This window comes from Heterodontus francisci, chromosome 32 (assembly GCF_036365525.1).
Source record: "Heterodontus francisci isolate sHetFra1 chromosome 32, sHetFra1.hap1, whole genome shotgun sequence".
NCBI classification, from domain to species: Eukaryota; Metazoa; Chordata; class Chondrichthyes; order Heterodontiformes; family Heterodontidae; genus Heterodontus; species Heterodontus francisci.
Genome location: NC_090402.1, coordinates 19564033 through 19591110, shown reverse-complemented (window position 1 = coordinate 19591110; position 27078 = coordinate 19564033). Strand labels below are relative to the sequence as shown.

Below are 27078 nucleotides of genomic sequence, written 5' to 3'. Positions count from 1 at the left end.
ACACGGACGAGTGAGCTGCAATCAGCACACAAATGGGAAGAAAAACGGAACAGTGTTGGTCCCTTCAGGTTATTCCATTTGCATTGGTGAAATAATATCTTAAACATTGCTCTGTGAGCATTATGAAAGGCTTCAATTTTAATATGGATTACTTGTGACCCGGGTGGCGCTCGACTGTTGCTGAAGAATGCGGCAGCCTCAGGGCATCATTTTCAAGATCCCTTAAGTATGGATAAAGCATTGAATTTGCCAGCCAATACATTCCTAAATACAACTTGATTGAGCAGCATGCCAATGAGTTAGCCTTCATTTTTAGGTATTTGACACCACAAATACAATTTTTTGAACACACGCACAAATTAACATCCACCAGAAGGAAACGCAAGACGTTTTTCATGCTCAGATTCTCTACAGCATATCAAACTACAGCAGGCTATCAGTAACGTCAAAAGTGTAGAGTTACAGGGAATAACTGGGCATATCCTGGTCAGCAGAAGTGCTATTGAATATACAAGGAAAGGCTGGGCAGATTGTGTATGAATCTTTATGATGCTGTTAAAAGCATGGCCTAGCAAAGGGCAGCCCAACCCACTCACCTCTAATATAAACCGTGGCCCAGTTGGTAGCACTCTCACCTGAGTCAGAAAGTTGTGCATTCAAGGCCTACCCCAGAGACTTGAGTACAAAAATCAAGGCTGACACTCCAGTGCAGTACTGAGCGAGTGCTGCACTGTCATGGGTGCTGTCTTTTGGATGAGACGTTCAACTGAGACACCGTCCGCCCTCTCATGTGGACGTAAAAGATCCGAAGCCACTATTTTGAAGAGGTGGGGCGGGGGGGGGGGGTTCTCCCCAGTGTCCTGGCCAATATTTAACCCTCAATCAACATCTTAAAAACAGATTATCTGATCATTATCATATTGCTGTTTGTGGGAGCTTGCAGCGCACAGGTTGGGTTTCTACAGTGTTTCCTACACTACAACAGTGGTTACACTTTGGAAGTATTTCATTGGCTATGAAGTACTTTGGGATGCCCTGAGGTCAAGAAAGGCGCTATTTAAAGGCAAGTAATTTTCTTTGATCCTTTACAATTTTGAGCACGGCTATTAAGTCTCCCCTTAATCTTCTCTGCTCTAAGGAGAACAATCCCAGCTTCTATAGTCTCTAGATGTAATTGAAGTCCCTCATCACTGGCACATGCTAGTAAATCTCTTCCGCACCCTCTCGAAGGTCTTGAAATCCTTCCGAAAGCCTGGTGCCCAGAATTGAACACAATCCTCCAGCTAAGAGCTAACCAATGTTTTATAAAGGTTTAGCATAACTTCCTTGTTTTCGGACTCTATGCCTCTATTTATAAAGCCCAGGATCCTGTAGGCTTTTTAAAAGAAAGCCTTGTAATGTCACTTGCAAATATTTGTGTTTGTGAACCTCCAGTCTCTCTGTTCCTGTACCCCCTTTAAAATTCTGCCATTCAGTTTGTATCGGTGTCATGGCTGTTGTATCTAATGGATTAAAGTGCGTGAAGAAATATTTACACAGACTTTTGTAGATGGCTTCAAGGTATGCGCATGCACAGTGATTTTGAAGCTTTAGAAAATATTTTTCTCCTACTTTGAAACCATTAGGTACACGAGTCATGGTGCACAGTAAACACTCCTGATGCCACTTGCTTTGCAATCAGAGGTTGTAGCAAAGGGTTTAAGGTAGGCAGCAGGCAGCCAGAGTGAGACTAAGCTTATGGTTTGTCTGCTGAACAATCTGCTTTGGGCACATACCCATCGTACACTAGCAAATTCTGCTGCAGACCTTTTGAAATCAGGCAAATGTCAAATCCTTGTTTAAGTTAGCTTCTTCCCAATTGTGGTATTTCTAGCAAAGAAATGGCTGAATTTTGGAATCATTTAGCTCGTACTAGCTTTCTTAAACAATGCATCATCTACACAGTGAAACAGTATAGGTTAGGGGTAGATCCATTACTGTTATATTCTAAGACATTCCTCTTATCCAATAGCCAGGTATTCACCTCCCCTCTGATATCTAGTTTTGTAAATTAAACTAAGACTTAAATAATTAGACTGATGGGCTTTTTTATTCCCCAGACTCTTTCTCTTTCTTTCTCTTTTGGGCCTCCTTATCTCGAGAGACAATGGATACGCGCCTGGAGGTGGTCAGTGGTTTGTGAAGCAGCGCCTGGAGTGGCTATAAAGGCCAATTCTGGAGTAACAGGCTCTTCCACAGGTGCTGCAGAGAAATTTGTTTGTTGGGGCTGTTGCACAGTTGGCTCTCCCCTTGCGCCTCTGTCTTTTTTCCTGCCAACTACTAAGTCTCTTCGACTCGCCACAATTTAGCCCTGTCTTTATGGCTGCCCGCCAGCTCTGGCGAATGCTGGCAACTGACTCCCACGACTTGTGATCAATGTCACACGATTTCATGTCGCGTTTGCAGACGTCTTTATAACGGAGACATGGACGGCCGGTGGGTCTGTCCCCAGACTGATCTACGTAAAACAACTAGGTTTTATCTATTTATTTAGAGATACAGCACTAAAACAGGCTCTTCGGCTCACCAAGTCTGTGCCAACCATCAACCACCCATTTATACTAATCCTACATTAATCCCATATTCCTACCACATCCCCACCTTCCCTCAATTCCCCTACCACCTACCTATACTAGGGGGAATTTATAATGGCCTATCAACCTGCAAGTCTTTGGCTGTGGGATGAAACCGGAGCACCTGGCGAAAACCCACACGGTCACAGGGAGAACTTGCAAACTCCACACAGGCAGTACCCAGAATCGAACCCGGGTCGCTGGAGCTGTGAGGCTACGGTGCTAACCACTGCGCCACCTTGCTGCAGCTTCCGCCTTGCTGGCTACACCAGGCCATGTTCCTGCTGTACTGAGAGCAGCACGCTCAATATCTCCAACTATGTCGCTTTTAAGCCACCTGCTGGAGAGTGTGGCGGGACAACCCCACTGGAGAGTGTGGCACAGCAGCCCTGCTGGGGAGTGCAGCGCGGCAACCCTACTGGAGTTTGCAACACAGCAGCCCTGCTGGGGAGCGTAGCACGGCAGTCCTGCTGGAGTTTGCAACACAGCAGCCCTGCTAGGGTGTGTAACACAGCAGCCCTGCTGGGGAATGTAGCACGGCAGCCCTGCTGGGGTTTGTAGCACGGCAGCCCTGCTGGGGAGTGTAGCACGGCAACCCTGCTGGGGAGTGTAGCACGGCAGCCCTGCTGGGGAGTGTAGCACGGCAGCCCTGCTGGAGTTTGCAACACAGCAGCCCCTGCTGGAGTGTGTAATACAGCAGGTTTGTTGGCATCTCCTGATCCAAACTCTCCCTCCTCCCCTCCTCCTTCCCTGTGGAAAAGCAGCTTGGCAACTTGGTACAATGCAGGACAGATCTTCAATTATCAGTCTGTAAGACATCATGTTTGCAACACAGCAGCCCTGCTGGGGAATGTAGCACGGCAGCCCTGCTGGAGTCTGTAGCACGGCAGCCCTGCTGGAGTGCGTATCATGGCAGCCCCACTGAGCTGTGTAGCATGGCAGCCTTACTGGGAAGTGTAACACAGCAGCCCTGGAGTTTATAGCACGGCAGCCCTGCTGGGGAGTATAATACAGCAGCCCTGCTGGAGTGTGTAGCACAGCAGCCCTGCTGGAGTTTGCAGCACAGCAGCCCTGCTGGAGTTTGCAGCACAGCAGCCCTGCTGGAGTGTGTAATACAGCAGGTTTGTTGGCATCTCCTGATCCAAACTCTCCTCCCTTCCTCCTTCCCTGTGGAAAAGCAGCTTGGCAACTTGGTACAATGCAGGACAGATCCTCAATTATCAGTCTGTAAGACATCATGTTTGACAAGCCCCTTCGAGACACACAATACATACCTTTACAACACAAGAAGTGTTTTCAACAGTCACAAGCTTAGTCACAAAGACGAAAGTAGTTTACCTGTTGTTTGTTTTCTTTAGAGTACGGCAACATTGTGGAGACATGAAACATTATCTCGTGTCCTTGATATACTGTGTATATGGAATGTATTCCTGTCGTGTCATCTGTGAAAAGTAGAAAGCTGTTTTTATACAGCACTGTAAATAACTACGAAGATATATATGAGGCCTGAGCATGCTTAAGGCCCCATCAAGCTAAGTTCTGGTAGTATCTTATGAAGGAGAGAGGACAGGCAGACATATTTCTATTTATACAGCACCTTATTACACTGTTAAAAATGTCTCAAGGTGGTTCACAGAATGAATGACTTTTTAACGTTCTGCAGGCAAACGCAGCAGCCAAATTCCCCACTCCAACAGGCTGGCAGAGACAGCTGCTTAATCTAACTTCAGCGAAAATAGGTGACTTAAGGAAACACCTTCGATTGCCATTTCTTACATCATCAGTCTTGCAGCATGTTCCGGTTAACCTCACTCTTACCAAATAAATACAGTCTTTAAGAACGCGAAGAATGTCACAATATATGAAACGCATTAAGAATGGAAAAGGGCTCATGTCACTCACTCGCGCCATCGGAAATCGAGCAATTTAAATCTTAGTACTCGGATAGAAACATTCATTATTAGTATTTTGAAATCGGCTTAAAATTGTACCTGTCGATGGGGTTAGAAGAGGGTTGGGAAGATGCTCACGTGGAGCATAGACACCAACATAGACCCAATGGGCCGAATGGCCTGTTTCTGTGTTGTAAATGCCATGTGATTCAATGTATGAGTCATGGATTGGCAGGAGTCCGCCATCCAAGATACCTGACTTCTGTGTTTGTGGCCAACAAACCAATTGCTGGAGGTGTGCGGGAACAGCCTGTGGTAACTAAGCCTCTCTGAACTTTCCCTCTGCCCAGCACCTCCCCCTCTCTTATCTTAGATGAGACCAGGAGGGTTAGCAGATTGAGCTTACATCTGACTATTCAATGGCACAATGCTTTGGGACTTCACTGACTGCCTGCACTATACACCCTCTTCAGCATAAGCTGCCTTACAAGCCTTGGAACATTTGAAAGAATTTTGTCGTCGTGAGAGACTTACAGGTAACGACAAGAGTTGTTCCATAGTCAAGGATCACTATACCCATGACGACACTGCTAGAAATTATGATCAAGGCATATTCACTGAGGAATTACTCAAGTGTTCTATGCTGTAGGCCACTGCATCACTGTTTCCAGAGAAAACATCCCTTCTACAGCGTCCTTAGTACACACCTTGGAGATTGATCTAAAGAGAACTGTTTCATGTAGTTAAAAAAATTCTGCGATGATACATTTGACAGTGACAAAGTCACAAAATATTTTGGATGTGCATCATCTGAAAGTCCAAGGCATACTCTAATCAGAAATGCATCATGCTTCTTAGGCACAGTGAGCACCCTCTATGGATATGTGATCATTGAAAGGTATTCTAAGGAACAGAAAACATATATTGTCAAGTTCACCTTCTGCTTTACCCAGTCACTAGAGCTGAGACAATGGCTAGACTTTTACCCTTGGCGGTCGGGAGACATCCACTGACTGAAAAGTCAGTGGCAAACCCATCTCCGCCTGGCCTTGGGATCTGATCCTCAGGCCTTTAATTGGTCTGAGGCGGGACTGCCACCTCATTGAGGCAGGAAGTCCCGCCTAATGGAGCTGCCGGCCAATCAGCGGGCTGGCAGCTCTCTGTCCCAGCAGCGCCACCGGGAGTGGTGGCCTCTGCTGGGACTGCAACCCAGCCATTGGAAAGAAGATGTTGGGGAGCCCCGGAACAAAGGTAAGTTTTTGTTGCTCTCCGGGGGTGATGAGTCGGGCCCCGGCGAAGCAAGGGTGGTCGACTGGGGGGAACGGGGTGGTGGTGGGGGGGGGGGTGCATGTTGGGGGTGGTTGGGGCTGTTAGGTGGCCACTTAAGGGCCTTGATTGGCCTGGAGTGGGCGGGCCATTTTACCCTGGCGCCACCCTGCGTAAAGTGGCGGCAGTGGCGGGGGCAGGTCAGGGAAGGCCCCCCAAGCCTCCCGCTCCATTTTACACCTGTCACCTTCCCGCTCTTTGGGGAGGCGTAATATTCCGGCTAATATGCAGCCTGGAAAAAGGTGGAACCCCAGATTTATGCCTATATTTGCAAAGAAGTACTTCCACTACCATTACGCTGCTTCTACTACCAGTACTACTACTGCGTTCACTAGTACTATTACTGCTACTGCATTTATAAAACACCCTTAACATAACAAAACCACCTAAAGCACTTCACAAAAATGCCAACAGAAAATGGATACTGAAGCAAAGAAGGAAATATTAAAAGGGTGGGTTTTAAGGATCAGATGAAAAGGGGTTGAGGGAGTGAATGCCACAAAATGGCACCTTAAGTCAACTAAGGCACGGTCCTCAGCTGGTGCACAAAGGGATTCATGAGAGGCCAGAGGCAAAGGAATGGAGAGTTTAGGGAAAAGACGAGGGGTTGTAGGCCTGGAAGGTAATACAGACATAAGGAAGGGCAAGGCCAGGAAAGGATTTAAACACATTTTAAACTAAAGGTGTTGGAGGACTGGGAGTCAATTTAGGTCAGTGAGGACCGTGCATGCATGACGTTGTGTAGGACAGAATGTCTCTTGTGACTTTGGCTTTTACCTTGGGAGTAGGGGAAACTTGACGAGAGAGTTTCAGGCAGTAGGCTGTAAGAAAGGAGGGTACGGATATGGGAGGCAACGTCAAACTGATCAGGAGTTCAGAAGGAATTGAATTGAGAGAACAGAAGGGGACTCTGTTGGAAATGAGCTTGGGGAGAGAAGGCTATGGGAGGGAAACTGAGAGACAGAGAGAACAAAAGAAAGAGAGGGACAAAGACCGAGGGAGAAAGATACAGAGATAGAGAAAGAAAATCAGGCATATGGTGTTATAGCCCTGACTTCAATCCACAGTCACATTCAGAGAGGCTCTGAATCAATGGTGGAGCCTCATAAAATTACCCGGGCATATATTTTAAACATGTGAGAGAATGAAAGTGTATACTTGTACGTATTTATTGTATTTATTTATAGAGTATACAGGGGCGCAGTGGTTAGCACCGCAGCCTCACAGCTCCAGCGACCTGGGTTCGGTTCTGGGTACTGCCTGTGCGGAGTTTGCAAGTTTTCCCTGTGACCGCGTGGGTTTTCACCAGGTGCTCCGGTTTCCTCCCACAGCCAAAGACTTGCAGCTGATAGGTAAATTGGCCATAGTAAATTTCCCCTAGTGTAGGTAGGTGGTAGGGAATACGGGATTACTGTAGGGTTAGTATAAATGGGTGGTTGTTGGTCAGCACAGACTCGGTGGGCTGAAGGGCCTGTTTCAGTGCTGTATCTTTAAATAAATAAAAATATATGGACGAAACTATTCCACGTGTGCGTTCATCAGATGCCGATCTTCCATTTATTAAACTGAATGGGCATGAGTCTGCTTGTGCATACGTGTGCATGAATGTGTGCGCATTTGGGAAGAGTGACACTGAGCAACAGAAATGGGTCATATATGTGTTCATGAGATAGAGAGCAGGCTGCAGAGGAGATAGTGCAGTCTGTACCAATTAGAGTCAGATGCGCTCTAGCTCATTATGAATAATGTATATGATGCTACAAATTGCTGAGTACAATGGTAACCTTGTTTTAACCCTATATCCTCTGATTGGACATGAAGGCAGGGATCTGTCTCAAGAAGATGTTGCATTGCCAAGCCCAAGACAATCAATGAAAGTGGAGTTAGGGCTGGTTACCGAAAACATTGTCAACCACAGCAAGCAACAAGATAGAGAATTTATACACAAATAACTAGATAGACTACAAATCCACAGGAATAAGGGGACGGGAGTTTATTTATTCCAGAGATACAAAGTTATATTTTCAGCCAAATATCCATCTTGTTCCAGAGGAGTGTAAACTGACAGTAGCAGTTTAGCTTAACTGACCTTTTAGGCATCTGGTATTTGGAACGATGCCCTGCACTGTTTAATGAACCAGTTATATCAAATACAATCTGTTTGGTTGCTTCCTCAGATGCCCTTTCCTATTTTGTTTTGAACTTTAGCCCAGCTCTTACTTTTGGTGTCAAGACCTCCTCTGTAGCCGATCCAGCCCTTCAATGTAATTGTCTCACCCATTAGATTCAGAAACTTTTGAAAACTTTCACTTCCAGTTTCTGTGAAAGAAAAAAAAGAGGGTGCTCACTGGATTAGAACATCATTGCATGAAATATTCCTCAATAAGCCAAAAATGACTCCCAATTCTGGGAACACAGATTTCAACCATTTGGTGGTGTTTTCCCTTCCTGAGCCATTTCCTTCTCTGACTAACTGTGTAAATAACCCAGCTACACAGATCTTCCATAAATAAACTGGAAGGAAGGCTGTGACCAGGACGTTTAGCAATGGTCTCCATGAGGTGACAAAGCCTGTGAGACCCAACAACTCATGCAGTTGTGATTTGCGACCTACTCCTTCAGGGGTTCTTCTTAGTGAAGTGACGTGATTTATATTGCAGTCTCTTGCCCATCTAAAGGGAGGCGGGGGGGGGGGAAATCGGAGATTCACAACATTTTGGTCATAGCGCCAAACTGTGACTTCCTTAAGTGCCACTTTCATGAGGCTTACTTTTAACAGCAGCAGAAATGCAAAGGCTTAAACTGTGAACAGTTTTTAGTTTGAACTGAGTCTGCTTGATGGCTTTTCTGAACTAAAGGTTGGGAATTCAATTTTCCAGTCCTATTTACTTCCAGGTTGGGATCAAAGATTTTAAACAGGCCGAGCAGCGTGGAAGCTTTTGGGCTGATAACAAACTGACGCTGGGACAGAGATCTGTAGAGTCAGGTCTCTCACTCGATCTGTGGGGCTAACAAGCGTAGTACAGGGAGACTACAGGAGAGAAAATGGGGGAGAAAATACATGCATTTTCCTCCCCACCCACAGTCAGCTCATGTGACTAGCCAACACATGACCTCCAATCATCATTCCTCAAAAAGATACAGGCCATATTTGAAGCGACAGTGTGAGCCACAGAAAATCAGTGGCAGTGTTGAGGAATTTGGGAGGGGTGAAAGATGGGGGGGTGGGGGAGGGCTGGGAGATGGGGGAGGAGGGGGACAGAATTGGCAGCAGCAAAACAGTGGGTTAAGGAAATTGTGAGATTGGCCCAAAAGTTAGAACTGATCCTTACAAGCACTACAGTTAGTCAGCAGGCTTTATAACGATCAGTACCCCAGGTCTGTGGCCTTCCAGATATCACCACCCATAAGCAAGGTGCACTGGCAGGGCCCAACTCATATAATGAGTAAAAAACATTCCAGAAATTAAAACACCATAGCTTGAATATCCACACTGTAGTATCAGTACGGAACAATGTGTTTTTATCTCAGTTGGGCTAAAAAGTTACTATTAATCCGAATGTATTAGATACAAACTTGCCAGGAATTAAAAATGTATATTAATTGCACCTTTGATATACTACATATTATATTTTAAGTGTGGTTAGATCCACCACTCACTGCAATTTATTTTTATTCATTCATGGGATGTGGGTGTCACTGGCAAGACCAGCATTTATTGCTGATCCCTAATTGCCCTTGAGAAGGTGGTGGTGAGCTGCCTTCTTGAATCACTGCAGTCCATCTGGTGTAGGTACACCCACAGTGCTGTTCTGAGGGAGTTCCAGGATTTTGGCCTAGTGACAGTGAAGGAACAGCCATATAGTTCCAAGTCAGGATTTTGTGAGACTTGGAGGGGAACTTGCAGGTGGTGGTGTTCCCATGTAGTTATAGAGAGATACAGCACTGAAACAGGCCCTGCAGCCCACCAAGTCTGTGCCAACCAACAACCACCCATTTATATTAATCCTACATTAATCCCATATTCCCCACTACATCCTCACCATTCTCCTACCACCTACCTACACTAGGGGCAATTTACAATGGCCAATTTACCTATCAATATACAAGTCTTTGGCTGTGGGAGGAAACCAGAGCACCCAGCGGAAACCCACACGGTCACAGGGAGAACTTGCAAACTCCGCACAGAGGACTGAACCCGGGTCGCTGGAACTGTGAGGCTGCAGTGCTAACCACTGCACCACTGTGCCACCCTTTGTGTCTATGTCTGCTGCCCTTGTCCTTCTAGATGATAGAGGTCAAGGGTTTGGAAGGCACTGTTGAAGGAGCCTTGGTGAGTTGCCACAGTGCATCTTGTAGATGGTACACACTGCTGCCACTGTGTGTCAATGGTGGATGGGGTGCCGATCAAGAGGACTGCTTTGTCCTGGATGATGTTGAGCTTTTTGAGTGTTGTTGGAGCTGCACTTATCCAGGTAAGTGAAGAGTATTCCATCACACTCCTGACTTGCGACTTGTAGATGGTGGACAGGCTCTGGAGAGGCAGGAGGTGAGTTATTCCCTGCAGAATTTCTGCCCTTGTAGCCATGGTATTTATGCGGCTGCTCCAGTTCAATTTCTGGTCAATGGTAACCCCTAGGATGTTGATGGTGGGGGATTCAGTAATGGTAATGCCATTGAATGTCAAGGGGAGGTGGTTAGATTGGGTGGAAAGAAGGACTGACCAGATCATGTATAAGTGTATTTCCAAGAGTATGTGCCTCCACTTGGACTAGTGTCAGAGGTCACAGTTTTCACAGAAAATTTCCATCATTATTACAGTTCTTCTTTCTTTGCATCCTGTGAGGTCCCTGAAATGAGCAGGACTCATTAAAGCCAGATAACAGCAGCTACAGGGCTGGATTTTAAGAGCCCGCCATCACTCACGGTGGCAAGCTCAGAAAATAGTGGCCCACGTGTGCCGAAGAGGTGCTGCGTTCTCCCGCACGGCGGCTCATTTAAATAGCCGGGGCAAGCTGCTCCCGCCACCCCCCCAAATCATGTGGAGGGGGCGGCTGTCAGCTGCATGTGCACATGCACTGGCGCCATTTTTAAAGGACAGCCAACGTATTTAAATTTTTAAAGATACACCCCCACCCCCAAATTTATCAAATAAATTTCTTGTGCCAGTAACAATTACATTAACTATTTGCCTTACCTCCCCTCAAAACCTTTTAAATCTGACCTCCCCTCCCCCCCAACACACTGCATAAAGTTTAAAGTTCACCCCTTCCCACCATCCTCTACACCCATTGTGTATATTTGACCCCGCCCCCCACCGCACTGAAAATCTTAACTCCTCCCCCCTCCCCACCAGTGTCACGCCGGCTTTCCCCAGACGGGGAATTAAAGGCGTGGGAGTGAGGATCATGGTAGGCCCAGAGATTAAAGGTAAGTTCATTTAAATTTATTCACCCCGTTCTTCTAAATATTGTAATTCAGTTCCCATCGCCCAGCAGCAGGGGGGGCCACCACAGAGCCTCGTTACCGCCGGGAGGATAGGGCCGGACCCTCCCGGCATCAGCCTCCGTGGTGGGCCTCTGCCGCAACCATCTTCCGCCACCCCACCCCCCCCACCCCGATGTCGTGGGCTTGGTAAAAATAGTTTTGGTCGTGCAAACTCAACTGACTTGTGCGTAACACATTTCCAGCCTATTTCCTTGTGAGTTACAGATTAGTGACAAAATGCTTTCCATGCCCACACTGCCCATATCGTCTGCTGAACGTAATCAGAAAATGAAAAGTACTAAGTAACTATGATGTGGGAACAGATCAGAGGCTCTGATAAAATGATTGAATCATGTAGTTAAACCTCATCATCACAAGCTTGCAGGAACCCATTTGTCTAGATTTTCCAATCAGTGGGAATCCTGACCTCAGCTGTTCCTCAAGGCTCACAGCAATTATAATTATGGTGCACTGCCAGAGATAATTCAACAACAACAACAATTTATATTTATATAGCGCATTTAACACGATAAAACGTCCCAAGGTGCTTCACAGGAGTTTTATGAAACAAAATTTGATACTGAACCAAATAAGGAGATATTAAGTTTTAAGGCGTGTCTTAAAGGACAAAAGAGGGGTGGAGAAGTTTAGGGAGGGGTTGCAGAGCTTAGGGCCTTGGCAGATGAAGGCACGGCCGCCAATACTGGAGAGATAAAAACTGGTGGGGGGGCCAGAATTGGAGAAATGTGGATATTTTCAGACCCTGTGTGTTGGAGTGTTTGCCTCAGCTGTGGGTTTTGAGGAGTGAAATCGCCTCTCAGAGTACAGTGGATCTGATGATGCTGGTTTAAAAATAAAGTGCGTAATTTTTAATTTAAAAAAAAATCCATGATCGACTGCACTTGGCTTTGAAGCCCTCACTTTTGTTTCCCAGGGAACGAACATAATGACATTCCTGACACCTAGAGTCGCTAATGATGAAAAATAGATTGGATCACTTACTTACATCACTATCACTTACATCACTATCGTTTACTTTAATATTCCAGCCCACATACGCTGGCCATGTTGAAGGTGGCAACATGGTTACAGAGTACAGGGAGTCTTTCCCCGCCACATTTACCTCACACACCCACCCAGAAACTGGCCCACAATGGATGGCGGAAGCTCAGATAATTTGTCCCCATTGCTATGGGAAAGAGCAGGGGGTGGTGAGACTAATTGGATAGTCCCTTCAAAGGGCCAGTACAGGCATGATGGACCAAATGGCCTCCTTCTGATTTGTGTCAGCCTATGATTCTATAATGGAGCTCCAGCTGGGACAAAGGAAAATCACTGCAGCAACAAGCAGCTTGTAATAATAAGATCAGTTAAAATGAAATTCAACCCTCATGAGTTATTATGTAAGCAGTTAAAACACTTGCACAGACACACACTTACCATTGCTAAACATTTCATCGTCTGTCAGTTGCCCATCTTTAGCATATAGAACTCCAAATTTAAAATTCACTGACCCCTAAACAGACAAAAACTGTTTAGAAATGTGCAGCAATAAAGAATATTTCATATTTATGGCACTAAAATAGAAGGAAACTTAACAATTGTGACTGATAAATGACTTAATATAGTTTTCTTTAAAAGATTCTAAACCGAGAAATTTAAACAGATCAAGATAAACAAACCCTGAGTTAATTCATTACAGCTTGTAACCATGTCATTTATCGGAGAGGATGTTCCAAACTATGAGCTCATTCCACCCGGATGAGCTTGTAATGTTTCATGTTACTACAGTATGATGTGGTCATTCACAACTGCAAAAGGAGACTATGCTAGATTTTTGTCCGAACAATTCCAAACCGTCCTTCTGTACCCACCTCCCCCGCCCGTCCTCCTGTACCCATGCCCATCCTCCTGTACCTCTCCTCCGTCCTCTTGTACCCATACTCCGTCCTCCCATACCCCCCGCCTGTCCTACTGTACCCGCGCCCATCCTCCTGTACCTCCCCTCCGTCCTCTTGTACCCCCCCACCATCTTTCTGTACCCCACTCCGTCCTCCTGTACCCTCCGCCCATCCTCTTGTACCCCCTCCGCCTGTCCTCCTGTACCCGCTCCGCCTGTTCTCCTGTATCTCTCACCCGTCCTCCTGTACCCCCCCCATCTTTCCTCCTGTACCCCCTGCCCACCCTCCATTGTCCTGTATGGCCTCGATCCGTCCTCCTGTACCCCCTCCGCCTGTCCTCCTGTATCTCTCACCCGTCCTCCTATAACCCCTTCATCTGTCCTCCTGCACCCCCCATCTTTCCTCCTGCACCCCCTGCCCACCCTCCTGTACCACCCTCCATCGTCCTGTACGGCCTCGATCCGTCCTCCTGTACCCCCTCCGTCTGTTCTCCTGTACCCGACTCCATCCTCCTGTACCCCCTGCCCATCCTTCTCCTTTAGGTGTTTTCCACTAACATTAGTTCAAAGGTTTAAAACAATGTGACCATAACAACACCTACGACAGTCAGCAATTTTTATTTCTATTGGACAACACTGCTTTTCATTGCACTCACCTCCTGCTCTTCTAAAACCAGTAAGTCCTGTCAAGCACAACAACAAGAGTATTAGTTGCTTGCATCATCATTTCTGTTCCTTCGATGAGTAATGGTTGTTAATTTGTTACAGTCTCCACTCAACCTTTCCCAAGCACTGCTAAATAAAATGAATGGCAGAGGGCGTTTGGCATGGGCAAGGGGATTTCTCAGGGGTCAGGCAAGGCTGGAGGATCAATAAACTGGCAGAGTAGGTGGGGTGGAAGGTCGACACTCATCTAGTTTTGAGCAGGGCAGTCCCATAATTCAGTGGTTGTCTGCAAAGGCAAGTTGTCAAAACTCCACTTTTAAAATGGATGTCTCTTTCTCATCAGCCCCTCCCCCACCTGCATACTTCCATGTTTGATAACGTGGAACCATCATTAACTATTAAAATCGTCAATTAACTTATCATCGACCGCAAAGAAAATAATCAGAACTGAAGCCACGAGTTTGCTGTTGTCCCTGCCCCTCTTCAGTTTTTATTTGTCAAAAGATGGTAGCTCTCGTGGACTGGCCTAACTAGATCACAAGCTACTAACTTCAATCGGCCTAAATCCAAAGTAAATAAAATGAACATCCATCACCTGGTTATTAATATTTAACTTTAAGAGTCCGAGTACACAAAAATGACCAGTCTATTAAATACAGCTTTGTCAAACTAACTTGGAACTTGTTTGAAACCTGGGGCAGGATTTTCCCTGTGTGCTTCTGAAACCCCGTCAGGCTCCGTGGGTTCCCCGTGGGTCAGAAGGCCGCAACGTGTGGCAAACAGTCGCTCACTGCAATTTACCCTAGAGCGGACAACTAATGGCCAAAGGGCAAACTCGCTGTCTAATTAAGGTCTACAGGTGGGCTCTCAAAGCTTGAGGCTAATCAGAGGCCTTGCAGCGTGAAAGCAGCAGCAGCCTGCAATGGAGAGTAAGTAAGGGAAAGGGTGCTTCAAAATGGAGGCGCCTTCTCGCCAAACTTTTTAAACTTAAGCTAGAAAATATGTTTTGCAGCCAGGCCATCACTGCGGGGATGCCGGGAGAGGGAGCCAGGCAGGCATGGAGTGCCTCTAGGCCTGCCTGGAGTGCTGGTGCCCTGGCCCGCTGGTGGGAGGCCACCTCCAGGCAGCTGAACTCCAGGCACCAACTGCGGGAACCTGGAGGTCGACTGGAAAATCCCTGTTGGCCTCCTTTAATTGGCCTTAATAGGCTCTTAATGAGCCAGGTCAGCTACCCACCGCATTCGGGATGCAGGTCCCCATCCCTCCTCCACAAAAATGGCCCAAAGACAGGTGGACCCTGGATACCAACCGCACCATCCGCACTGGTACTTTCATCACTGTCACCGTCACTACCAACACCACCGCCGCTAGCCTCTGCTCTCCAAATAACATTAACCCTTAAACATGTCTCAGTAATAAGGAGATAAACCCTAGATTGTTGGTAACTTTCATTTCAAATAGCAAATTATGTACAAAATATTTGCTACGAAAAACTACAACAGCCAAGAATGTGGCTTTAACAAACTGAGTCCTACCTTTTGTATTTCTGGATTAAAAATTTCTCTGGGGCCTTTTTCAAATTTATCAAGGTTCATGGCACTGTAAAACAATTTGAAAGTTGATGAGACTGTTCAATGTGATTTATGTCACACTGACCATTTCTTCCAAATACCACCGCAGCCACTCAACCCAACCAAATTGAATGGACAATGTGTAATGCACATCTCCCGCAACTCAGACTGTGGATGATCCTGGAGAGATTAATCAGTTTACTCCCCAGACATCCCATCTTTATCATAGAATCATAGAAAGTTTAAGGCACAGAAAGAGGCCACTTGACCCATCATGTCTGAGCCAGCCGAAAAACAATCCAAATATTCTAATCCCACCTTCCAGCATTTGGTCCGTAGCCCTGCAGATTACGGCCTTTGAGGTGCATGTCCAGACTCCTTTTGAATGAGTTGAGGGTTTCTGCCTCAACTACCCTTTCAGGCAGTGAGTTTCAGACCCTCAACACCCTCTGGGTGAAAAAGTTTTCCCTCATGTCCCCTCTAATTTTTCTATCAATCACTTTAAATCTATGCCTTCTCATCACTGACCTCTCTGCTAAGGTAAATAGACCCTTCACTTCCACTCTATCCAGGCCCCTCAAAACCTTGTACAGTTCAATCAGATCGCCTCTCAACCTTCTCTGTTCCAAGGAGAACAATCCCAGCCGATCCAATCTTTCCTCATAGCTGCGTTTTTCCAGTCCTGGCAACATCCTCGTAAATCTCCTCTGCACCCTCTCCAGTGCAATTACATCCTTTCTGTAATGAGGTGACCAGAACTGCACACAGTACTCAAGTTGTGGCCTAATCAATGAGTTATACAGTTCCAGCATAACCTCCCTGCTCTTATATTCTATACCTCGGCTAATAAAGGAAAGGATTCCATATGCCTTCTTAACCACGTTATCGACCTGCCCTGCTACCTTCAGGGATCTGTGGACATTCACTTCAAGGTCCCACACTTCCTCTACACTTCAGTATTTTCCCATTAATTGTGTATTCCTTTGCCTTGTTTGACCTCCCCAAATGCATCACCTCACACTTCTCTGGGTTGAATTCCATTTGCCGCTTTTTTGCCCATCTGACCGGACCATCAATATCTTCCTGCAGCCGACAGCTATCCTCCTCGCCATCTACCACACGGCCAATCTTTGTGTCGTCTGAAAACTTCTTGATCATGCCCCCTACATTTACGTCCAAATCGATGGATGCGTTGTTGCTCAACTTATTTGATCCCAGAATTAAAATTTCCCTCCCTACAACCCTGCTTCTTTTTCATTTTTTGAGCTCCCTATGAGACTGAATCTGTATGATTTGAGTATCAAGGAAAGAACTGGCTGTAAAACACTTTTTCTGCAGCTAGTACAAAATCCAAAATACTTTCAGTGCCATTATTGACACAGTGGGTGTAGCAGCTGCTGTTGGTGGATTAAAGCAGGCACTGCTAATACTTGCTTTCGTACATATACCTCTGTTCTGGTGCTCTGACTCTGTAAAATTAGCATGTTATTTTCTGGCAGATAGCAGACAATGGCAAAAGCCATGGGTGTTAAGGAGGTAAAAATATGGACCTGGAGCTACATAAAATTCCAAGAGGAGAGAAACAGACACAAATAGGCCTTGCTAAAGCCTTTATAAATTTCAGCTCTTTTTAAAAAATGCTTTCATGGGATGTGAGCATCGCTGGCAAGGTCAACATGTGTTGTTGCTCATCCCTAATTTCCCTTGACAGAGCAGTTAAGAGTCAACCACATTACTGTGGGTCTGCAGTCACATGTAGGCCAGACCAGGTAAGGATGGCAGATTCATTCCCTAAAGGACATTAGCGAACCAAATGGGTTTTTATGACAATCGATGATTAGTTTCATGGCATCATTACTGAGGCCAGCTTTCAAATCCAGATTTTTTATTAATTAATTGAATTTAAATTCCACCAGCTGCCGTGGTGGGATTTGAACCCATATCTCCAGGGTATTAGCCTGAGCCTCTGGATTACTAGTTGTACTACCACAATGTCACCGTTTCCTCTCATCCAAAGCTCTGCTGGTCATTATCCTATGCTGCTCCCCCTTTGCTCACTGACCTATATTGGCTCCTGGTCCTCCGATGCCTCGAAATTAAAATGTTCATCCTTGTTTTCAAATCCCTCCATGGCCTCGCCCCCACCCCCTCCCTATCTCTGTAACCTCCTCCAGCCCTGAAAACTTTTGAGAACTCGGCATCCCTCCAGCTCTGGCCTCTAGTGTATCCCCCAGTCTCTTCTCCCAACCATTGTTGGCTGTGTGTCAGCCATTTAGACCCTAAGCTCTGGAATTCCCTCCCTAAACTTCTCTGCCTCTCCACCTCACTCCCTTCCATTAAGGTCCTCTTTATAACTCCCCTCTTTGACTAGGCTTTTGGTCACCCCTCCTAGATCTCATTCTTTAGATCGGCGCCCATTTTTGTCTAACTACTCTGCTATGAAACACTTTGGGATGTATTGCTATACTGGAGGTGCCATCTAAATGCAAGTTGTTGTTGCAATTAGTTAATCTCACTTAAGTCTCTCCTACCTCTGTCTCTCACCCACACACCTCCCTCTCTTCCCCTAGCCCCTTTAGCTCTTCTACACCTTGAATTTCTCCAGGCCCAAGCGAATGGCACTTTGATGGGGTGTGGCTGGGATCAGCTCAAACTCTTCATTTACACTAGTAAATGGAATCTGAATCAATGGGGAATGTCTGGACTAAGACAGTTTTCCAGGGGGTTTAGCCGCACTGCTACATATTAGAATAAAAACACACTCATAAAAATATTTTAATAACTATTAAATGCGGGCATATGAACATGGGGCTATGCATGGGCTAAAAACTAGGTTTATTGCTTGTTACATTTTATATTCCTTAGCAGAGAATCTAGGGGATACTTGGCATTCATAGATCTGGCCTAAATTATGCAGCTGGAGTTGAAGGGCTTGTGATAGGCATGGGGTGGTCAGCTTGCTGTTTTTCTGCTTGTCATAGACATTAAAGAGCCCAGTTTTAACTTGGTGTAAGTGAATGGGCTTTGGATGAGTTAAAATCTTGCCCAAGCACGTTCCCAAAGCCAGAGGTGATACTGACATGCAGCCTTAAATTGGCGATCTCACCAGCAAGAGGGAATCCCATGACGGCAGGAAAGGTCAACTATTAGAGTCCCAACATCCCACACGTAATAACTTGAGGATAACTTACCTTAAAATAGATTTGACAGAAAGTGTTTTTGTAGGGCTATAAGGAAGGCATATTTTCTGTGTACCCTGTGAAAAGCAAAAGAAGCGAATTATGTAAATAAAATCTTTCAGAAAATGCCTGGAATTGTCTTTCATTTATGAGAAGCCGGCTGCTCTTTGACCCCTTCTCCTTCTACTAACCGCTTCGATTCAGAGAAAGTAAAATTCACTTATGAAGGCACTGGGGCTATAAGGACTGAATTTTATGAGGGGAGTCGGGACCACGATGTCAGGATAGAAAGTGAGACCGGAGTCAGCACTTGACTGCAGCGGGACTGGCTCGGCAATTTCACCACAGGCGGCCTCCTAATTGGCCACCTTCGGGCCCGCCATCCAATCAGCTTTGGTGGGCAGGCTCCTGATGCTGCTGGCTCAATCAGAGGGCAGCTCCATAGCCTTGGCATAGCCTCCAGGCTGAGGAATGCAGGAGGCCAGGGGCCTAGAGTAGGTAATTTAAAAATATTTCAAAATCATGGGGACCCAGTGTGGGAAGGGAAACCCCTCTGGGGAAATCACTGGGGCCATGGGGGGGGTGGGGGGGGGGGGGTCTGCCTTCCCTGCCCGCAGCCGCCTCTTTGTGCCATTAGGGTTGGCGTTCTTCTAAACAACCAAGTGACCAAAGTAAGAAAAAAGAGTAACAGAAAAATTTCATTTGTATCCCAATCACCGCCATTCTCTCCCTCCAGCTCCCAGGAGCAGACTGGCAAGACATGTACTAGCATCTTCCTAAAGCTACCCTTTGGATCATGGACCAGAACAGCAGCAGGTCATTTACAATCTGGTCCTTGGGACTTCCCACTGGGTCTCCTGATCACACATCATAGTTTCGTTGGGAAAGCAGTAGAGACGTGATGTATGCAGGAGCCATTTGCGTGTTTCACTGGGTGACCGTCCTGTAGGTTTTCTGACAAAGTTACAGCTGGAGAGCAGGACAACCCTGGTGGAACTTCCAGGCCCTGATCTTTCAGTTAGTCTACACGTCTAAAGTGATTTACAGATAAGCTGATCATCCCTTCCACTCTGTGCCTCTTGTGGTAAGCTGGCTGGGAACTCTCGGTGGGAGGAACCCACTGGTGAATCCACAATTTGCCATTCTGTGGCACTTTCCCAATGCCTTTTTTTTTTAATCTCTGCTGCTTTCCTAACACTTAGGTGAGCCTCCGTACTCTAAACCAAATTACCAGCAATCAGTGAGACTTTGTGAAAGAAAGGCACGTAGGAGCAGGAGGAGGCCATTCAGCCCCTCGAGCCACTCAGTTACATTATGGCTGATCTGTATCTTAACTCCATCTACCCGCCTTCATAGCCTTACCCAAAAATAATGGGCCACTATGCCCTCTTTTTCCACCAACAGCACAGGACTTTTTAAAAATGATTTCCCAGCTTAAAAGTATCAAACACATTTATGGAAGACTGGCTAACTGGCTAGGTCCTGCATAATTAGCCCTCACTTAAAGCAATAGCTTCTGTTTGAGTATTCAAGGCGTTACACTAGATTATGTGCTGAAGAGCAAGCCAGAATACTGACACTGAATTTACTGTGGCAGTGAGTAGGGATGTCATAAAAGCTGCTACAGCACAAACTGAAAGGAAAACTGAAGGAAGCGTTGAGGGTGTGAAGGATTAGCTGACTTCAGGACCTATGTACTGTTGGAAAACAGCTGTTCCCAACCACAGTGTCAAAACACATCACTCAGAACAGAAGTGGCACCTGGTGCGGGATGCAGGCTTTAAACTGAACCCTACCTGAACCTTACTTCACATCAAACTCAGAGCGTTATGAGACTGTCAAAAGGATTTTCTTCTTTGATTGGAGACTAGCTTTGAAAAAATATAAACAACTTAAACAACATCGTTTCCTGTGTAGCTCCTGCCAGTATCTCTAATGAATCATCTGTGAAATGATTTTATGTTCCACAGGTGCTTATTTGTGGTAAAACATGGGAACATTTTCTTAGAACTTAAACCTCAAACTGTAGAACTGGCCTGAAATTGGCAAATAGGACCATTGAAAAGGGATATAATCTCTTAAGAAAATTACATAGTATTTACAGCACAGAAACAGGCCCAAGCTGGTGTTAATGCTCCACATGAGCCTCCTCCCACCCTTCGTCTTGACTTAATTCTATCAGTATATCCTTCTATTCCTTTCACGTTTGTGCATTTATCTATCTTCCCCTTAAATGCATCTATGCTATTTGCCTCAACCACTGCTTGTGTAGTGGGACCCATAGTCTAACGACTCTCTGGGTACAGAATATCCTCAATAATTCCCTATTGGATTTATTAGTTGCTATTTTATATTTATGGTCCCTAGTTTTGGTCTCTCCCGCAAGTGGATACATCTCCCCTATCAATCCCTTTCATTATCTTGAAGGCATCTATCATGTCACCCCTCAGTTTTCTATTTTATAGAGAAATAGAAAGCCCCAGCCTGTTCAATCTCTCCTGATTGGTCTCAGTTCTGGTATCATTCTAGTTAATCTTTTGTTACCTTCTCTGGTGCATCCATAACATTATTATAACATGGAGAACAGAACTGCTCACAGTACTCTTCAGTGTGATCGAACCAAGGTTCTGTATAAGTTCAACATTACTCTTTTGCTTTTCAATCCTATCCCTCTAGAACTGCACCGCTCTAAGTGAGATCAGTTGACCATTCCCCCCTTTCAATCTTAGATGTCTTTATATCTTTTTTGATCTCTTCTAATGCCATGCCACCCTGTTGGTCTCCTTGGTCCCAACATGGATGTTGCTTTATAAGCTCTGAAAAAGAGTTCCAGTAACAATGTCGCTTTAAGAGTATGGATCAGGCATTACAGGTTAATTTGTATATATAATAGGTTGTAAATTTTCGAGAGTATTGCTTTGAAAAGAGACTTCAATCAGTTTAATTTGTGTATATTTGAAATGTAGATGGAGTGTTGACTGCCTTCCTCCAAAAGAGGCTCTGCACCGTTTCAAAAATGACCACAACCACACAATTCTGAATGACCTCAAATCAAGATAAACAATCACTTACTGTTTTTTTCCAGAGAATAGCACGGTACTGTGGCACACGTTGATTGTTTTGGTCAGAAAGGACAACTGAAAGAAAGAAAGGATTCCTTTCTGTGTCTGTACCTACATAATTCTGATGAACTGAAAAGAAAAGAAAAACAAGCAAGTTATAAACAGCTTGGTTCAAATTGAACTAGCAAATTTTAAACTAGCACATATTATGGCAGAATGTTCAGATACATCATCATTCTTTAACACAACAGGTGGTTTGCTAAATTCTAATAGAAGGATATATCTCCCACATTGCACTGATTTGTATCATGCTGAGTAATAATACTGGGACAAGAGTTGCTTCTTTCTGTTGCTGTTACTGTGGCTTTACATTGCTTTACAGCAATGGCACGTCACTTGCACCCCACCACACTAAGAGGTACTCAACAAAAATATTTGCATTTTAAAGGACTGGGTGACACAGAAAGTGAGCACACTGGGAACAAGATTCAACTCCAACCCAGACTGATAAGTGTAAAGTCTCCAGGGAACGGAAGTGATCTTGGACAGGAGTGTCAAACAGCTGATAAACACAAAATGGCAAACGGCTAATAAGAAATCAGCTGCCTGTTTCACCCCACTCCATTTTCTTTCCATTGAAAATCGGGTGGGGTGTTAAGCATGCAGCTGATTAATTATTACCCGTATATTGGCCTCCAGCCAAGGCCAATTTCAGCCCCCCTACTCTCTCCCAGTTGTAAAGGATTTAGCTTCAAATAACTTGGGCTTCCTCAACCTAGTGAACGGGGACCCCAACACTGCCAATTCGAGCCATTTTCTATCACACTTAGAACCACTTAGAATTGCTGGGATGTGAAATGGGAGCAGGCAATCAACAGTGCATGTCCGAAGATGAGGTTAAGGCAGATTGTTGAGGCAGTGGAGGAACAATATCGCTCACTGACCCCTGTTATAACAGGTGCTTGATGTCAGCATTAAGTACCAAAATTGTAAAACTCTTCCATTCCCCATTCTACTCTCCTTATTCTGCATTCTATTTATCGAACACTTCACTCTCTTCATTGTGTCTTGTCTGGTGTAAGAAAATACTACAATGTATTAATATTGAATAGATTAATAATCTGTAACACTCATTTTTTTTCACCAGGATTAATGTATTCTTTTGCTATTCAGTGCACTTCTGAAAAACATGAAAATTAACTTATTTATGTGCCAAGGAAAGTGTACAAGCAACTTTACTCTTGTGAAAATTAAGGTGGCTCCTTAAACTGGTCAGAAGATGTTATTACACGTATAAGCAAAGAAGAGGGGAATGGGGGTAACTGGATAGCTCTTTCTAAAGGCCGGCACAGCCTCGATGGGGCAACTGGCCTCCTTCTGTGTTGTTAGATTCTATGATTCCAGGACATACCCTCACTTTATTGTTCTGATACCATTACCTTGTAATACCACTTACTTATATCTTCCCTCAATGTATTCCAGCAATATTGTTACTTGTGAAATATACATTCAGTTCCTTGACAATATGTCAAGGGGTCTATTCTTTCAATATTTGCAGAAGCTTATCTTGAAGCATAGAATATCTTAAGTAGTACTTTAACAATTAAGCAAAATTCAGCTAAGCCTATCTGCTACAATGGTACAATGAACACACAAGAAATATACTCATTAATCCTATGTCCCTATAACATAATTGTGAATACTAATATTGGGGTTAAGGTTAAGAGAGAGAGAAGAGGCAATTTTATGAACAGCCCAAGTCTTCTGCAAACCACAATTGGGATCCTTATGTAAACTGTAAGTGTGTCAATACGTTCCAGGACTACCCCAATACCGAATACCACACTGAAGATTACATGAGATGTCCAACACATTCTCTGATATGCTCTCAAAAAGTGTTAATATCACACCATTATATTCAGGTTAAAACCAGGGGTGGGGGCCATTCTAAGACTAGCCACCTGCAGAAACCAGGCCGGTGAACAGTTACCATCGCCTGGTCCCCCACCATCATCGCCTTGTGGTTTACCATTGACCAGAAACACATTTGGACCAACCATCAAATGCCACAGCTCCAAAAGCAGATCAGAGGCTGGAGAATTTGCGATAAATAGTTTGTCTTCCGACTCCCAAAGCCTCTCCGCCACCTACAAAGCATAAGTCAGGAGTGTGAAGCTTGACACCATCTAGGGCAAAAAATGTCCGCTTTATCAGCACCCCATCCATGAGCTTAAATATCCGCTCCCTCCACCACCTGCAGTGTGCACTATCGACACGATGCATTACAGCAAGCTTCCAAGATATCTTCCGCAAGCTCCTCTCAAACCTGTGAGCTTCACCACCGAGAAGGACAAAGACAGCAAGTGCATGGGGACATCATCACTGCTAAGTTCACCTCCATTTTGACACTGCTCGTTGTTTCTTCTTTGTCGCTGGGCTACAGTCCTTGAACTCCCTATCTAACGGCACTGTGGGAAGTCTCCTGTGCTTGTGCCTGTCCATAGCCTCTTGAGGACAAAGGTCTGATCAATGACCATTAAGAAACAATGAACCATATGGGGCATGAAATAACTCAACAGACAGGCTCCCAGCTCATCAACGTCTTGCATCTCTATTAGCGCCTTCACAATTATCATATGATTGGCACCTGGAACAGCACATATTTTACAGACCAAACAACGTGACCTGGTCCCATGGTCAACTCATCTACAGCCCTCCATTTTGAATTTGGGCAATGGAAGTTATCTTCCATTTTTACTTTTGTTATTACAAAACGATATCACCCAAATTAGAGATTATTTTTAAACCGGTTTGATACAGGATGGAAACTGTGCTTTTGTTGTAGTTATTAAGAAGAATCTAGAAAATGTCTAGTGATGAATTAGAGTTGAAGATTAAAAGGATATATGTATGGTAAATAGAGTCAGAGAGATACAGCACTGAAACAGGCCCTTCGGCCCACCGAGTCTGTACCGACCATCAACCACCCATTTATACTAATCCTACATTAATCCCATATTCCCTACCACATCCCCTCCTACATTAATTCCATATTCCCTACCATTCTCCTACCACCTACCTACATTAGGGGCAATTTACAATGGCCAATTTACCTATCAACCTGCAGGTCTTTGGCAGTGGGAGGAAACCGGAGCACCCGGCGGAAACCCACGTGGTCACAGGGAGAACTTGCAAATTCCGCACAGGCAGTACCCAGAACTGAACCCGGGTCCCTGGAGCTGTGAGGCTGCGGTGCGAATAAATAGAGGAAGGAAAGACAGACAGATGGGCAGGGAGAGTGAAAAGGTGAGAGAAAAAGTGAGAGAGAGATATATATGGGAGAGAGTGAGAAAGAGATGGGGGGAAATGGACAAACATAGAGACAGAAACAATGTGTCAGAGAGCGAGAGAGAAGAAACAAGCGGGAATAAGCAAGCATGCACATCAGCAAAGCCTGATTAACCACATCTTATTTGCAGGTATTGTTACACCTATCTGGAACTATATTCAAAAGCATTTTTTATTCGTTCAGGGGATATGAGCTTCACTGGCTATGCCAGCATTTACTGCCCATCCCTACTTGCCCTTGAGAAGGTGGTGGTGAGCCACTGCCTTGAACCACTGCAGTCCCTGTGGTGTAGGTACACCCACAGTGCTGTTGGAGAGGGAGTTCCAGGATTTTGAACCAGCGACAGTGAGGAATGGCGATATAGTTCCAAGTCAGGATGGTGTGTGGCTTGGAGGGGAACTTGCAGGTGGTGGCGTTCCCATGCATCTGCTGCCCTTGTCCTTCTAGGTGGTAGAGGTTGCAGGTTTGGGAGGTGCTGTTGCAGAAGCCTTGGCAAGTTAGTGCAGTGCATCCTGTAGATGGTGCACACTGTGGCTTAGGTTTGGCTTAGCATAGCGTGAGATGCTGAGCTATGCCACCTGCTGCTAATATGCACCATTGTGCTGGCACAGTCTGCCTGCTACTTCATAACTCTCCCTTATCCCTTTGCTGTTAACTATCTATGTTATGAATGCCCTTTGAACCTTTCCAAAAGCTATATAAAATGATTGTTATCCTATTCTGCTACTTGCCTTCAATTGTCTGTATTCCTTTACGTTTCATCTACACACTATTTTCCACACTCAGCACTAGCGTGCTCTCCATATATGTATATAAAACACCTGTACCTGCAGTTGTGGATAACTATCCAAATCTGTAACTGCGGATGTACGTATTTATCCAAATAGACTTCTCCATGAGAATTGAGTGCTATTAGCATATTTTCATTCTGACAAGATTTCTACCAGAACAATGGGATAAAATCAGTCTATGGTGGTACCACAGAACAGCAATAGCGAATTGGCAGCTGTATTACGCCCCACCTGATTTTTTGCATCCAATGACTTCAATGGAATCAATGACAGGCTGTAAAAGAGGCTGTTGTTTCACTATTGCTGGTATGAACTATCGCCAAAAAACAATTTTACCTCTTTGCCTGCCTTAACTATTTAGAACTGATTAACACCAGTAAACATAAGTTCACCTCATCAGTTCACAGAAAGCAACCAAAGCTGAGTAACAGTGGTTGCAGAAGCCTTGGCAAGTTGCTGCATTGCATATCCTAGAGTTTTGCTTAGTTATGCCTGGGAAGCAGGGAGAAATTCTGCTGCTGCTCAGGAAATTAGGTAGTAGGTTGTACACGGTCTGTGCAAGCACAGGATTGATTGTCTAAACAGCCTTGTCTCATTGCACAATCTGCTTTTGCAAATTACTGTGTCGCTAACAAACTGACCAAATATCACTCAATGTGAGGCCAGTTTCCACAGCAAGTATTTATTCTCTAACCTGAACGACTCCCAATCAATAAGGAGGCCCATCTCTAACCATCACATTCTTTCCATTCCTTCTTGTGTGCTCTTTTGTCTTCCTTCCCCCTCTTTCACAGATTTATGTTGAGTGTGACATGTACGTTCTCCATTCCCGACATAAACCCACCTGAAAATAGTCTGAGGAATTTCACTCATGCAATTCTTCAGAGCCAGAACTGAAGAAGTGAACAATGGGGATAACTAACTTGCAATAGAATTGCTACAACTCAGAAAATGGCAGTACAGATGGGGTTATTAGTGGTGCCATTTGATCACCTAACAGTCATAGCATCCTCGGGTCAGCTTGAAGCATGTAGAGGAAAAGAGAATAGTTTATTTTGTGCTAGCCTGAACTTCCCCATTGTGCCTACAAGGGTGAAATGCACAGTGCTTTAAGTTTTAATTGAATTGAGTCCATATTAAGCCTTTATTTTGATGAAAGGGAACCCAGTTGAGATGTTCAATTGAGAGAATTTGATTCAAAGGCTTCTGATCATACAGAATCCTTTTGATACCTTCATCATGT

The 27078-nt window shown here is 45.0% G+C and overlaps 1 protein-coding gene across 3 annotated transcripts in view; it reads right to left on the bottom strand.

Moving 5' to 3' along the window:
* The window catches only part of garnl3 (GTPase activating Rap/RanGAP domain like 3), a 455189-nt gene that overhangs the window by 128334 nt on the left and 299777 nt on the right, over positions 1 to 27078 (bottom strand). For all 3 annotated transcript variants that reach the window (XM_068012410.1, XM_068012409.1, XM_068012411.1), the window contains exons 5-11: positions 21706 to 21824; positions 18646 to 18710; positions 15419 to 15482; positions 13874 to 13900; positions 12758 to 12833; positions 8051 to 8149; positions 3951 to 4054 (exon numbers count right to left, since the gene is read on the bottom strand). In XM_068012410.1, the coding sequence (XP_067868511.1) occupies positions 3951 to 4054; positions 8051 to 8149; positions 12758 to 12833; positions 13874 to 13900; positions 15419 to 15482; positions 18646 to 18710; positions 21706 to 21824 (554 nt within the window). The remainder of the gene's footprint in view (positions 1 to 3950; positions 4055 to 8050; positions 8150 to 12757; positions 12834 to 13873; positions 13901 to 15418; positions 15483 to 18645; positions 18711 to 21705; positions 21825 to 27078) is intronic.